This window comes from Eschrichtius robustus, chromosome 6 (assembly GCF_028021215.1).
Source record: "Eschrichtius robustus isolate mEscRob2 chromosome 6, mEscRob2.pri, whole genome shotgun sequence".
In the NCBI taxonomy this organism is placed as follows: Eukaryota; Metazoa; Chordata; class Mammalia; order Artiodactyla; family Eschrichtiidae; genus Eschrichtius; species Eschrichtius robustus.
Genome location: NC_090829.1, coordinates 24,704,649 through 24,719,369, shown reverse-complemented (window position 1 = coordinate 24,719,369; position 14,721 = coordinate 24,704,649). Strand labels below are relative to the sequence as shown.

At 42.8% G+C, this 14,721-nt stretch overlaps 1 protein-coding gene across 8 annotated transcripts in view; it reads left to right on the top strand.

Moving 5' to 3' along the window:
- The window catches only part of SLC9A9 (solute carrier family 9 member A9), a 685,705-nt gene that overhangs the window by 568,540 nt on the left and 102,444 nt on the right, over window positions 1-14,721 (top strand). For all 8 annotated transcript variants that reach the window (XM_068546052.1, XM_068546049.1, XM_068546048.1 and 5 more), the window contains one exon: window positions 6,386-6,437. In XM_068546052.1, the coding sequence (XP_068402153.1) occupies window positions 6,386-6,437 (52 nt within the window). The remainder of the gene's footprint in view (window positions 1-6,385; window positions 6,438-14,721) is intronic.

The window sequence follows — 14,721 nt, the reverse complement described above, 5'->3', positions numbered from 1 at the left end:
TAGACACCTTCCTTTCCTTCTTTGTTGCCCTCTTACCTCTCTAGCCTACCAGTAAATTGTAAATGAATTCCAATCTGGAGAGCTTGGCCCTCTGTAAATAGAAATGATGTTTTACTGTGAAACTGGAAATTCCTGCTGTGCACTGGCCACTGCCTATGGCTCAGCTGTAACTGTTAGTTTATACCCAAGGGTGGCCCAGTGCAGAACCAGGAACTAGAAGGGTTGAGCAGTGAGCATGGCAGTACTGAGCTCTGGCCCCACTGATTTAAAAAAAAGTACTGATAATAATAAAAATAATAGCATGGACAACAGCTGCTCACGTGTCTTGAGAGCTCAGTGGGTACCAGGCCCTAAGCTAACACTTTACAAGTATGTTCTCATTTAATCCTCGCCACAACTATAGGAAGCAGGTTTTGTCATTATCCCCATTGTACTCACAAGGAAACCAAGGCAGTGAGTGATGCGGGTCACACAGTAGTGAGAGGCTTTTCACAGCGGGGTTTCACTTCACCCCTCAACAACCACAGGGTGATCCTGAGTCCTGGGATTCCAGCCAGGGCTGGCATATCCTGAAGAGCACTGGCTAGCCCCACTCGGCTGGCTGGCACCAGAGAGGTGAACACAGGGTGGGCCAGGGACACAGCAGGACGATCACAGACACCCCGGAAGGGGTTCTGTCCGGAAGCAGAGAACGGAGTCGAAGGTGTATGGCTACTTGCCATCCAAGTCAGTGAACACTTTAAGTGATGGGGCATCTGAACCAAGTTAGGGCAACAAAACGGATGGTCCACGGTGGTGATCCGAAGAGGAAGGGCAGGAGAGGGAAGTTCAGGAAAGGAGGCGGGGCATCACAGACGGCCAGTGATGGCCAGCATGGCCCAACCACCAACTAGAGTTTGGAGAGAGGGGATTCAGTCAATGGAAGAGGCACTGATCCAGGCAGGACCACAGCTCAGGGGCCCGACTGGGTACTGAGGCTCAGAAACAAGGACAGGTCCATTGACCAGCCCTGGAACACTGCGTCTAGATCAGATGAGCAGAAAGGGTGGCACGAGGCTGTGGGAAAGGTGCCGAAGAGCCTTGGATAACACCTAAGGAGGGTGCACTTCATCCCATACACCTGTGATCTCGCCTTGGGAGCTGCTGTATGTATACACCTGTGGTGCCACATGCCAGGGTTCATTGTGTCTTCTTTCTAATAATCTCTCAAGAACCCACAGTGTGTAAATGATCTCTTATGCATAAAAGTGAGGGGATTCAAGGTTAACCCTTTAGGGAGTTACTTTCACACTCTGACTTGCTTTCTTGAAGAGGAGAGTAAGAGATACAGACGCAGCTGGCGTGTTTCCTTAACCCTGGGGATGCTGTGTGAATGTGCCACGCATGCTGATGCCAGTTTATACATCACAATGGAGAAAAGGCAGACAATTGCCCTCAGAAGACGGGAGTCGGTCTGTGGGTGTGCAGGGTGTGGCAGGAGACTACTGTGTTTTCTTGTAAGCCCTTCTGTAATGTTTCAATTGTATTATTTCGTTACATATGTGTGTGTGTATTATAAACTTGAAAAGAAAAAAAATGTACTAAATTTGACTCTCAGGCTATCAGTCCCACACTAAATTAAAAAGTAGGGGGTGACAATCCAAATATGGGCAGAAGACCTAAACAGACATTTCTCCAAAGAAGATATACAGATTGCCAACAAATACATGAAAGGATGCTCAACATCACTAATCATTAGAGAAATGCAAATCAAAGCCACAATGAGGTATCACCTCACACCAGTCAGAATGGCCATCAACAAAAAATCTACAAACAACAAATGCTGGAGAGGGTGTGGAGAAAAGGGAACCCTCTTGCCCTGTTGGTGGGGATGTAAATTGATACAGCCACTATGGAGAACAGTATGGAGATTCCTTAAAAAACTAGAAATAGAACTACCATACGACCCAGCAATCCCACTCCTGGGCATATACCCTGAGAAAACCATAATTCAAAAAGAGACATGTACCAAAATGTTCATTGCAGCTCTATTTACAATAGCCAGGACATGGAAGCAACCTAAGTGTCCACCGACAGATGAATGGCTAAAGAAGATGTGGCACATATATACAATGGAATATTACTCAGCCACAAAAAGAAACGAAATTGAGTTGTTTGCAGTGAGGTGGATGGACCTAGAGTCTGTCATACAGAGTGAAATAAGTCAGAAAGAGAAAAACAAATACCGTATGCTAACACATATATATGGAATCTAAAAAAAAATGGTTCTGAAGAACCTAGAGGCAGGACAGAAATAAAGACACAGACATAAAGAATGGACCTGAGGACACGAGGAGGGGGAAGGGTAAGCTGGGACGAAGTGAGAGAGTGGCATGGACATATATACACTACCAAATGTAAAATAGGTAGCTAGTGGGAAGCAGCCGCATAGCACAGGGAGATCAGCTCGGTGCTTTATGACCACCGAGAGGGGTGGGATAGGGAGGATGGGAGGGAGACGCAAGAGGGAGGAGATATGGGGATATATGTATACGTATAGCTGATTCACTTTGTTATACAGCAGAAACTAACACACCATTGTAAAGCAATTATACTCCAATAAAGATGTTAAAAAAAAAAAAAAGTAGGGGGCAAGCATAGAGACAATATTCTAACGTATTGTTGCAGGTAGGAAATCAAGGCAATCTAAATGGCAGATACAAGAATTTCAAAAAGAAAAAGAATAGTAGCCAGGGACCATTTAATCTGGGCATAAAGAGGTTCACATACCTCTTGGAAATCATTATAACAAGTGAGTGTTAGATTTTATGGGGCCAGTGGCGATACTGAAACCTCCAATAAAGTTCCAAGTAGCCCCATCACACTCTGTTTAAGGAAGCAGGGGGCCAGGTAATATATTTTGGCAAGATTGCTATGAAAAGGAGGCAAAATCATAAGAGAAAGAAGGCATCATTCTTAGGTGCCTTTCCTTCATAGCACCTCAATTATAATAGCATAGAGAACAAATGTATGGATACCAAGGGGTTAAGGGAGGAAGGGGGGGTGGGAGGAATTGGGAGATTGGGATTGACACATATACACTATTGATACTATGTATAAAGTAGAGAACTAATGAGAACCTACTGTATAGCACAGGGAGCTCTACTTAATGCACTTTGGTGACTTAAATGGGAAGGAAATCCAAAAGGGAGGGGATATATGTATATGTATGGCTGATTCACTTTGCTGTACAGTAGAAACTAACACAACATTGTAAATCAACTATACTCCAATAAAAATTAATTAAAAAAATAAAACCAAAAAAATTATAATAAACTTTTCAGATTTTTCTATTTAAACCTACTTAACTGTATGCCCTGTGAGGGCAGGGACCACATCTGCTTTGTTCCCCACAAGCTGCCCCAGGAGGGAATAACTCACACGGAGTCTCTCTTTCCTCAAGCCTCTTGAGATGTTTAGTCTGCTCTAGGCAAGAGGGCTGCAGGCCTGGCCCCAGGAGCAGACCCTGAGCTTCTCTGAAACGGGAGGAGGGAGGAGAGGTATTCTTGCTCCGAGGAAAACAGCCAATCTCTCGGGCCCCTGAGATGCTTTTCACCGAGTCCCACATAAAAACTGAAGCACTTAATCCACTGCTATCGTTCGTCCGCTCCATCTGGCTTCTAGAATAATTGAAACTAGAAATGTCTGCTATGACTGCTGCTGGGGAGGAAGGCCTCAGTGCTGCCTCAAACTTTAAATGTTGGGTTTCTTGTGAAATTTGATTTCTGTTCTCTCCAGTTTTCTAGACAGAGGACTAAAAAAAAGAAAAAGGCCCTAAGCAAATGCAGCAGTGGGAACTTCAGGACCCTCAGTTCAATTCACAGCCTGCATGGGTGCCTGTAGCTCCTGGTGTTGGGAAAGGGGTTAGGGCTCAGTAATAAAGGCCCCTAGGGGCTCCCAGCCTCCGCCAGAGAGCTCAGACCCACCAGAGGCTTAAAGGTGGCCCAGCCCCACGAGAAAGGGGACCAGGGTGCCTCCAACTGGGACCCCACTGTTCACAGAGGTTGGACTCAGGCCACCCATACCCCAAGGTCACTGTGTAGACCCACCTTGAGAGGCTGGGCCTTAACTCCCCTCCACTCTCTCTCCCCTACCCTTTCCTCCTTTCCCTCCCCCTCTCTTCTTCTCTATCCTCCCACCCTCCCCCCTTCACCTCTCCCAGTCTTCTCTCCCCCCTGCCCCTCCTTCTTCCCCCCATCCGTACACCGCCCCCTCCCTCCCTTCGCTCTTCTCTTTCTTCCCCCCTCCTCCTTTCTCCTTCCTGACCCCCTTTCCACCCCCCCTCTTCCTGTCCTTCTCTCCCTCCAACTTCAACGAAATAGATCAAATAGCTCTTTCTACTCTAAGAAAATCAAAGGTTAGTCCCCACCAGAGGCTCTTTCTAGTTACCTGAAGGCCAAAAGGTTCAGCACACAATAAATAGCCGCCCATCTCACCCTCTGGGTTAGAGAAAAGGGGCTATTCATGCCCAGAGGACACTAATTTTTGAAGAATCAGAGGTATTTTAAACAAGCCACCTCTCCACCCTGGCTTTCCTTTCGCACGCTAACACATCTGCAGGCCTGGTAGCTTCTAACCTGCCTCCCCTCCCCCCCGTCTAGGGACCAGAACAAGGGCACTGCAGAAGTGTTTACAGGGGCCGTAGTGGAAGGAAAGACTCTAAAGCTCCAGAAATTGTGACGTTCTCAGGAAAGGCTCTGGCAGAGCCCCAGCCAGGTGGCTGAGGCCCTGAGCTGCACCCCATGCCGCCCACCACAGGCAGAGGCCCGCTCTCCGGAGCAGAGGAAGTTCAAGCTCCAGGCCCTCACATGCTCCGGCCCTTCGAAGGCCCTGGGAAGAGCCCCAGCATTGTGTTCCCATGGTCCTATGTTTTTGTAAGATTTGCAAAAGGAATATATTTTAACCACTGTTGGGTTTGATCACTGTTTCTTTGTACTACAGTTTCCCCTCCGTCATACCTCTCGCCTGGTCAGATGGCTCTGGAGTGGCCCTGGGCAGCTGTGGGGTCCGACCAAGGGGAAGCTGAATTGGGAGCGCATTTAGTCTGCATTTAGTGGGACGAGGCTGTGTGGTCTGCAGTCACTTCTGTGCAAGGGCAAGTCACTGCTGGCCAGCCTTCTGCAGCGACGGCTTACAGGAAGCGTGTCACGAGGCTGGATGGAAGATGAACGTGTCCTATGGCGCCTGGCTTCACAAGTCTGGGGGTAGTGGAGGAAAAACAAGGCTTCAGATGCACTGAGCCAGAAGCTAGTCTGTGGAAAATTCTTCCAGTCATGAGATGTGTGCAATTCAAAGTGGAGGATTCTGTTCTCATTGATGCCCTGTCAAAACGGAAATTCAGGAATACGTACATTCAGGGATGCAGCATATACACTGATAAGCGTACTGGGTATTGTTGATGAGAATTGCGTGAAGTGCAATTAATCAGAAATCTTGTCTTTTCGGGGTATAAACCTTTAGCAGTGCTGCACGTAGCAAGCATGTCTGTGTGTAAGGAACCATGTTTTAATGCCTCCCAATTATTAATAATTGTGATGACTCTTGCTAGAGGAGAGACTACCTTGTCCTCCTATTCTCTCTTGTACAAAATCATTATATCATATAAAGAGAGTAACAAAGCATGCAGGCAAAACTTAGGAGGAAAAAGTTATTTTAGAGGTATGTCGGGCAGTAAATTAATTAGAATATTATGTATTTTATAGATGTGGAAATGTCTGTTGCATTTGCCAGATTTTAAAATTATGAAATGTGTTATAATTTATTTTCTCTTTCTCTTCAAAGAGTCACTTTCATCCCTAATTTTGTATTTGTATTTTTGTACTAATTTGCTTAAAGAGAGCCCCCCAAATTGTATAAGTCTCAGGCCCCACAAACCTGGATCCTCCCTGCTGCCAGCCTCCGTGAGCATCTGGACAAAGGATCTGTTTTTTCTCTGTCCTGGGGAGCCTCCTCCAGCCTGGGCCACCACATTCCCAGAGCAGTTTTGTCAGTGAGTCTTGCAGGAGGAGCAGGTGGCCTTCCTTCTAGGATCCCTGTTTTGGGGGCCATGGAGGTCTTTTCCTGAGCGCTCCTATCCCAGGTTCTCAGGCTCTTTTGCTGGGAAAGGCAGCAGCAGGGAACAGCTGTCGGTGCCCCATCTCACCAGCTGTGCAGAGGCCCAGCTGTACAAGTTCTCCTCTTGCCATGCATCTATTTGAAGTTCTTTTGATTCAGGGAGAGGTAGGAGGGTTTTCTGCCGAACCTTTCCTCTGATTCATATTGTCTTTGGTTCAGGTGATCTGACACAAGAGGCTGTCTCATCTCATCTGCAGCAAGGCCCTTACCAGTCCTCTGTTCTCTTTAACAGGGTTGGTGTGGACCCAGATGAAGATCAGAAGGAGGAGCCCTCTTCACACCAGGCAAGTCAAAGACGCCGGTGCATAGAGTACAGCGATATGAGATCTTCTGTTCCATAGCCAGGAGGCTCATTCTAAAGGGGGCTGCCCCCGCAGATAACATAAATCAGATGACTCTAAAATACGCAGGATTTCAGGGTGTCGATAACCTTTGCATAACCTCTAGAGTGCTTAGAACTAGCATACACTCGTGCCTTCTTTGCGGCTGCAGGAAGCCTGGAAACTGCAGTGTAAGAGCAAGAGCACAGCTCTTGGAATCAGGCAGCCCGGAGTTCAAATCCCTGCCCAGCAACTTGCTAGCGCCGTCATCTCAGTGAAATTTACTTGATGCACGTTCGATGCATGTTGGGCACACAACAGATGGGCCTGCTTCTCCTGCATGACTTCTCATTTATCAGGTCCAGGTATACAGAAATACAGAAACATTGAAAAGCTGCAAAAGCACAGCCTGAAAATCCTCAGGGAAAATTATTCAGAACAATGTGCTATCGCCTTGAGTAAGGGAAGTGTAGTCTCCGCAAACTCTGGACTTGAATCTAACATCAGTGTAAAACCTGTCATTGGCAGTTTTGCTTTAGTCATTTTTAACTCAGTACTTAAAGCAAACAATTGTGTAGAAACGTTGCACCTCTTGCTGAAATTGCAGGTAGACAGACATGAGAGAATAACATCTTAAATAAGCGGTGCTGCTTAATGAATTGTGTCCTGATCATATCTGGATCTGAAGAGGATCCATCTCTCTTTCATTTCATGGTGTTTTTTCCTACAGTCCCATCAATGAGGCACAGCTGGTTAGTGCCGCCAGGGAAGACGCTGCTGCTTTCCTGGTGCATGTAAAGAGGGAAGGGTCCTATGCTCTACACAAAGGGCTGGGAAATGAAGTTGGCAATGATCCTGGCTCATGTGTACTTTGAATTTTTTTGTCACGTGTGTTCCAAGCCCATGCCGGTGCTGTTTTCACAGACTTTATTGCCCAGGAAAGACACTTAACTGCAGGACTGAGCCCAGCAGGGTGTCAGCGTACTGGGATTAGGGCCAGAGTGGTGACCTTCGAAAGGGGATCAAAGCATCTCCTTACACTGGTGGGCTGTAATGAGTCCTTAGGAAGGGCTGGTGGTACAGATTTTCACAAAGCATTTTATAAATCTCATATAGATCAACTAATCCATTCTCCTACTTTCACGTAGAACTTTTATCTAAATTTTGTCCTTCTCTTATATCTTTTTCTGTAAAAGAAAAGTGATAGAATAAGAAAATTCATCAAAGAAAATTCTTCATCTTCCTCTAACTGCCTGATATTTTACAATTACATATAATTATTGGTAAGGTTACCCGCTAGCTTAACTTTTTTCTTTTGTAATTTAAATGTACTTTATTTTAGCTCATTCGTACCATTGTCAATTTAGTAATTACTCTTACCTGAAGATACTTAAACCAGTAAAAAGTATTTTTTGTTGTTGTTATTAGAGAAATGAGATAGTACAACATAGTACAGTGAAAACGACGTGGTATTTGGATCTTGGGCAAGTTTTTAACATCTTTGAATTGCAATTTTCCTAACTGTAAAATGTGAATGATAATAATGTCTACTTCTCCAGGTTGTTAGAATTATATTTATGAAAACTACCTAACTTAATTAATTTCATTAAAACCATCTTATCTCATGAAGGATTTGATGAAGCAGCCTACACCACCACATATGATAAAATCATAGTAAAATATTTTTTAAGAACTTTAAAACTCAGTTAAAAAAATTAATGAAAGCAGGAACAAAACCAGAGGAGTAAAAAGAATCATGAATAAGCAGATCATAAGGTCCTATGTACTTGCTAAAGTTGAACCACAAGTAAGCTTTCTGGTAACCAAAGGGGGGGAAAGGAAATGGTGACCAGTAATATACTAAATTACTATAATTAGAGGGGAAAATTATACTCTGTCCTCAAGCTGTACAGAACTTCACAGGCCACAATTTCTCACTTGGGGCTTCCTGTAGAGGACACATAAAGAGTTATCTAACTAATCTTGCCATAATTTACATGGTTCCTACTGATCTGCTGCTGCTATTGTTTTTAAAAAGTGTCCTGGAAGTGTTCTTATTCATGATGGTTGACTACCGAGGTAACTACGTTTCAGAAAAAGGTTTTTTCCACCCTTGGAATAATTCTTATGTTCAATGTCAAGTACAGGAAATGGTGGGCTCAGGCCAGAAGTAACAAACCACAGTGCCCATGCAGCTGCCACTTGACCTGGACAGAGGGGGTTTTTTGGTACTTTCCAAACTGTGTGTCAAGAACCTGTCGGCCCTCATTTTGCCTGACAACTCTTCGCTTATTATCAACAGCTGTTGCTCTGACTACAGACCAGAAACCTAATTCTTAGGAGGATTGCATTTTTCCACTCAGCTTGCACTTATTATATTGGTCTTGCATTAACAAATAGGATAATCTTTGCACTGGGCAACTTCTGAAAATAAAGACTTTATTCTTACTTGCCAAAAGCTAAAACTTTCAGATAATTGTGGCAGTTACTGATCATATACTCTCAAAATCAATAATAAGCATATGTAATGACATGTACATATTTTTGAAGGAATTTCCTTTTTCTCTGTTTCTGGAGAGTAAAATAACCTTTGGGAAATACGAACTTGTGGCTGTGACTGACCAGGAATGTCACAATTTTCCTTTTTGCCTTGTAATACCTTGAGAGTGTGAATGGTGTTACATTCTTACTCATACCAGACCCAGAAGCTTTAAAAAGGATGTTCCACAAGCAAGTATTAAACCTTAAATATATAGTCTATGCAAATGTGCCACTTTGAGAAATGGAAGGTATCGCAGTTGTGATTTTATGTCTCCTAAATGTAAAAAAAAAAACAAAAAAAAACCCTGAGACAAAATTCCACCACCCCACCCTCGCCCCAACAAGAAGTTTTCCTTGTCATTGATTCTGTGTCCTTGGCAGCCCGGCATCACAAAGAAGGTGAGGCTCGCTGGAGCACCACGCCCACCCTAATCTTTCAACAGAAAATTCCCGCTACCCAAGAAGGGCTGCCACGATTGCCTCTTTTTCCCTTCTTGCCCTTTTTCACGATCATCCTAATATTTGTGGAGTACTGACTCTTGTTGTTAACACTGTTCTAAGCACTTTATCTGTGTTAACTCATTTATCTTCCAAGATAAACCTATGAGTGGGTGCTGTTATTATGCTTATATTTTAAATAAGGAAACTGTATACAGAGAAGTTAAATAACGTACCAAAGGACACATAGTGAAATTCGAACCCAGACAATCTGGTTCTAGAACTTCCACTCTTAATTGGTGTGCGTGCGTCTGTTCGTTCATTCATTTATTCATTCATACAACCCACCCATGTCCGGCACGAATCTAAGTGTGAGGAAGATGCAGCAGTTACCAATTCAAAGTCTTCACCCTCACAGAGCTTACGCTCTAATGGGGGACACTGGGAACAAAAAGGTAAACAGCTACATACTATATGTTTAGAGAATGGGCACAGTAGAGCAGGTACAAGGACGGAGAACAATGGAGGAGAGGCTATGGCTGGCCAGGGCAGGCCTCTCTGAAGAAGTGGCACTTGATCAGAGTCCTGAACGATGTGCAGAAGTGAGATGTGTATGTGGGCTCTGGGGGGAAACAGTCCAGCCAGAGGGAACTGCAAGGATGAAGGCCCTGGCCTCACAGTGGGTTGTGGTGCGCTCCACGTGCAGCGAGAAGGCCAGTGTGGCTGGAGCCCAGTGAGCAAGGTGGGAGCCAGTGCAGGTGGATTAGGAGAGACCGAGAGGGGCCAGGTCACTGGCCTCGGTGGTGAGTTTGATTTCATTCTATGTGTGATGGCAGCAAAAACTTGCAGGTTTGGAACTTAAAAGTAATGGAATCAACTTTTTTTAAAAACTCATTTTTCTTCCATCTCCGACTCTGCCAACTGTTACAGTGAAGCTAATTTTCATCTTTTCCAACATAATTTTATTTTGAACACTATGCTGGCTTCTCTATGTGCTCTCTTAATGCTAACTTCCACTTTTATTTTTGCTTCGAGAAGTCCCTTCATTGAATTCTGGTTTGGTTGTCATTTATGCTTGTGTGTAACCTGGGTGGATAAGTGCTGGTCACCACAGCTCAAGAAAGTCAAAGCAGAGCTGAGAAAGGTCCAGAGAAGGGCAGCTTCAATGAGCAGAGGGAGATTAAAAGAATTACGGTTTCTCCAGCAGAGAGACTAGCACTAAGAAGGGATGCAACAAAGTGTCTGTAAAAATATGGAGGGTATGAGTCAGGTGAACAAAGACTTGTTTGCCAAATCCCAGAAAACCATAACTTAAAACACCCTTAAAACTGAAAGAGCTCATTTGGAGAAGAATAAAAGTATGTGTTCTTCTGCACAATTGATACTTAAATGCTGGAAATGTAAGTAGGTTCAAGAGGGAAAGAGATTAGCAGATGGTAGGGTCATCTAGTCATTAAATAAAATTTAATTTTGCCTTGTGAATATTTTCTAGATATTGCTAACAAACCTATAGAAAATGGAATAAAGATTCCCACGTATCTGTTCCTCAGATCTAACAATTATCAATATTTTTCCATACTATGTCCCCATGCTGTTGGAGCTGGCCTCACAGAATGTAAATTCCATGCTATACCAACAAATATTTCAGAAATAGAACAGTAAGCTCTAAAATTGACCTGACCCAGATGACGTTTTTTTTTATGTTACTGCAACTAATAGTACTTTGAGAAAAATAAAATGACTATTTCAGAGCAAGTATCTTGGGTTTTCCCTTGGCCAACACTGAATTTATTTTGGTTTTACTTACGGCTTATACACCCAAAAGTATACACCCTCCCCACTACATTTTTACTGCTTAAGACTAAATTCCATATATATATATGGAATAGAATATAGAATCTATATTTACAGATTCTATAATTACATGCTCTAGAAAACAGAAATAATAATGAGGAAGAGGACGTGGAGGAAGATGGTAGCCTCAATTTAGCAATTAGGTGCCATATGTAAAATCACATTTAATCTTTACCTTGACCAATCGAGATACATATTATAAACCCCATTTTATAAATGATGAAATTGAAGTTCAAAGAATTAAAGTAACTTTCCCAAGACAACAACAACAAAAAATTTCCAGTCACTTTAATAACACCCAATCTCCAATTTGTAGTTCTTCAACTCAGTACGACTGTTGCTCTCAGCTTGAATTGTTCTCTGCTTGGACTCTAGCTGCTTGTACTACAATTGGGAAAGGGCCTCCAGGCAGAAAGAAAAGAGAATATAGGGCTTACCTCATTTGCCCTTTGCTGCCTGTTGCCCAATATCTGAATTCTATCATGTATTTATGATACCAGTTATTCTTATCAGCCATTATGTATTTTGCAAGTAGCTTTGTAGGGGGAAACATTGTTTTGTTTTGTTTTCAGACAAAAATATAATACTGTATACTCAAATCACAAGTCTAAATGTAGAACCCTTATCTTTGCTATGGTGTTTGTGGTTTGGGGCACTGTCACTGGGGAACAGCATGAGCTAGGATCTTCTTGTTCCAAGGTGCATTTTCTACTCCAGTGCCTTTTACATCTAGAACTTATAATTCCAATATGTAATTGTATCAGCCTTCTATTGCTGCTGGACAAATTATCCCAAAACTTAGTGGCTTAAAATAACCAACGTTTATTATCTCACAGTTTCTAAGTGTCAGGAATTTGAAAGCAAGTTAGCTGAGTGTTTCTGGCTCAGGGTCTCTCATGACGTTGCAGTCAGGATGTCAGCCAGAGCTAGAGTCATCTGAAGGCTTGACTGGGTCTGAAAGGCTCACTTCCATGTTGGCAGGAGGCCTCAGTGCCTTGCTGACTATTGGCAGGGAGACTCGGATCCTTACCACATGGATCTCTCCATAGAGTGTCCTGGGTCCTCACAATATGGTAACTAACGTCCCTCAAGTGGTTCAACACAGACAGAAAGGAGGAAACCACAATGTTTTTTATGACCTAGCCTTGTATATCACCATCCCTTCTGCCTCATTCCATTGATTAAAAATGAGTCATTATGTATCGTCCACACTCAGTAGGAAGGGAAATTAGTCTCCATCTTTTAAAGGGACAAGTACCAAAGAATTTGTGAATATACATTTTTAAATCACCAAAATATTATATTTGCCTGAACCAAACAATTTAGTTTTCCCCGGATTAACTTGAATCTCTTGTACGGACAAAGTTATTTGAAGCAAACCTTTTTTTTTTTTTTTTTTTTTTTTGGTAGCTAAACCATGAGTCATGAGTTTAGCCCATCTGGTAGTGTATCTGTGATGTCTGCGTTTCCTCTTGGCATTTTTACCCATCCTTATCTAGTTGTTTCCTTCATTCTTTCTCCCTAAGCATGTATTTTGTGACTATACCTTCTTGGGAACGTTTATGAATTTATCGTAGTGTGAGGAAGGTGAAAATATTTGTATAAAATACTCTCTATGTGGAGGCTAAGAGTTAATTTTACCTTTTAAAACATAAATTTGAAAAAAATTTCCTATTGACTCTCAACTGTATCATGTCCCCCTTCTTCAGAATCCGGAAATCGTTCTCTTTAGGGACAGAGAATCCGGTCTTCTCCTTGGTAATCAGAAAATCAAGGCAGTAAACTTGAAATTATTACATGAATACATTCCACACTGGGAGATGGCAGGGCAAAAGTACTGCTGTCAAATCCCATTCACCCTTACTGCTTGAAAAAGTGCTCTGGAACCCGTAAGGAACTCTACAGATTTGTTATGATAATTATCTGTCTTTGTCATCATTCTGTACAACCTCCACTGACATTAGTATTGAATATGAAATCTTAGAAATAGAAAGGAAAATCTTCTCTCTCTTAATCCATTGAATGCCCCTGAAGTGAGGAGTAATCCCATATGTCCAGCCCAGAGCAGAGTTCCTCCGGTTCACTTAGCAAAGGCCCCTGATTTGAATATTGATAAAGGAATGTATTTACATTTGCTTAGTTCTTTTTCATTAAGGTTAATACAGCAAACAATCCCCTCTTGCTCCAGTGTCTGTTTTTTAAAGATTTCTGGCCAGAGCCTTTGTTTTCTCTCAGGGATCCAAATAAGCATAAAACAAAGAGTACCTCGCTAATTTTCCTGTTGCTCCCTGTCTAGGGTGGTGCTAGAGGGGTCACTTAAAAGACAGCTACTCACTCCTTATTGTGCTCAGCCACTTCCCAACCTCTGATCTATTCCCTTGTTTAAGGAGAAAAAGGAAAGATAGCAAATGCCCCAGTCATTTTTACATTTTCCCAGAAATGGAGGATAATAAAGGAAACAGAAATTACACATATATCAAACACTCTGCTTCTTAGAAGTAGCAAGGGCAAATAAAAGCTAACATTCAATGCCCTTGGACCTCCAGTTCCCATTTACAGCTGTGAAACATGAGGCTCAGATCTGGAAAGTGTATCATTATTATTAAATGGTAGACAGTAGAGAGTCAGAACTCAAATCTTGGTCTTCAGTTTCTGGATCCTCTGCTTGTTCCAACATGCATGCCACTGCCCCTCTGGCATCAAAGAACTCAAAACAGAAGAATATTGCTAGCACTAAAGAGACTATCACCAAGTTCCAGATTCTTCTTCTGATGACTGCTTATATCCGTTGTCCTCGGGTGTGATCTGATCTCTGCTTCAGAATAATCCAGGTAAATTGAGGCTACCTGCTGTCCTCTGCCCATCTGGGCCCTCCCAGGGGCTTGCCCTCTGCACTGCCTCATTGGGTATCTTCCCTGTTCCAGGGTGACTGCAAAGGCTGGCCTTCCCTTGGCACATTTATCTTCAGCCCCCAGTGAACAAGCAGAGCACACAGTGGACTAACTCATTTATTTCTACTCATTTATTGATGGCCTTTCATAACCGAGTTATTAAGTCATCAATAACTTCAGAGAAATAAATGAATGGATCCAGAACTGGGCCAACAGATATTTAAGACATACACTGAACATTTTATCTCAGATCAGCAGAAAAGTCAATGCTGGGTCATCCATGGTATTTCCCTTACCTGGAAAAACATTTTCTATGTTCCATTTTAATTGGAACCCAGTTTATTTCTCTACAAAGCAGTGAAATGAATAACATCTCCAGTATCCCAAGTAAATTAAAGTTTGAAAAATAGATTGCAAGTGTTAACATTTTTTCCAAAATGCTACCTAGTATGTGTTGCTCTCATCAGCTGGCAAAAAATAACCTTGGAAGATTTCCCAGAAATAGAGTATAAGCTCTTTCAGGA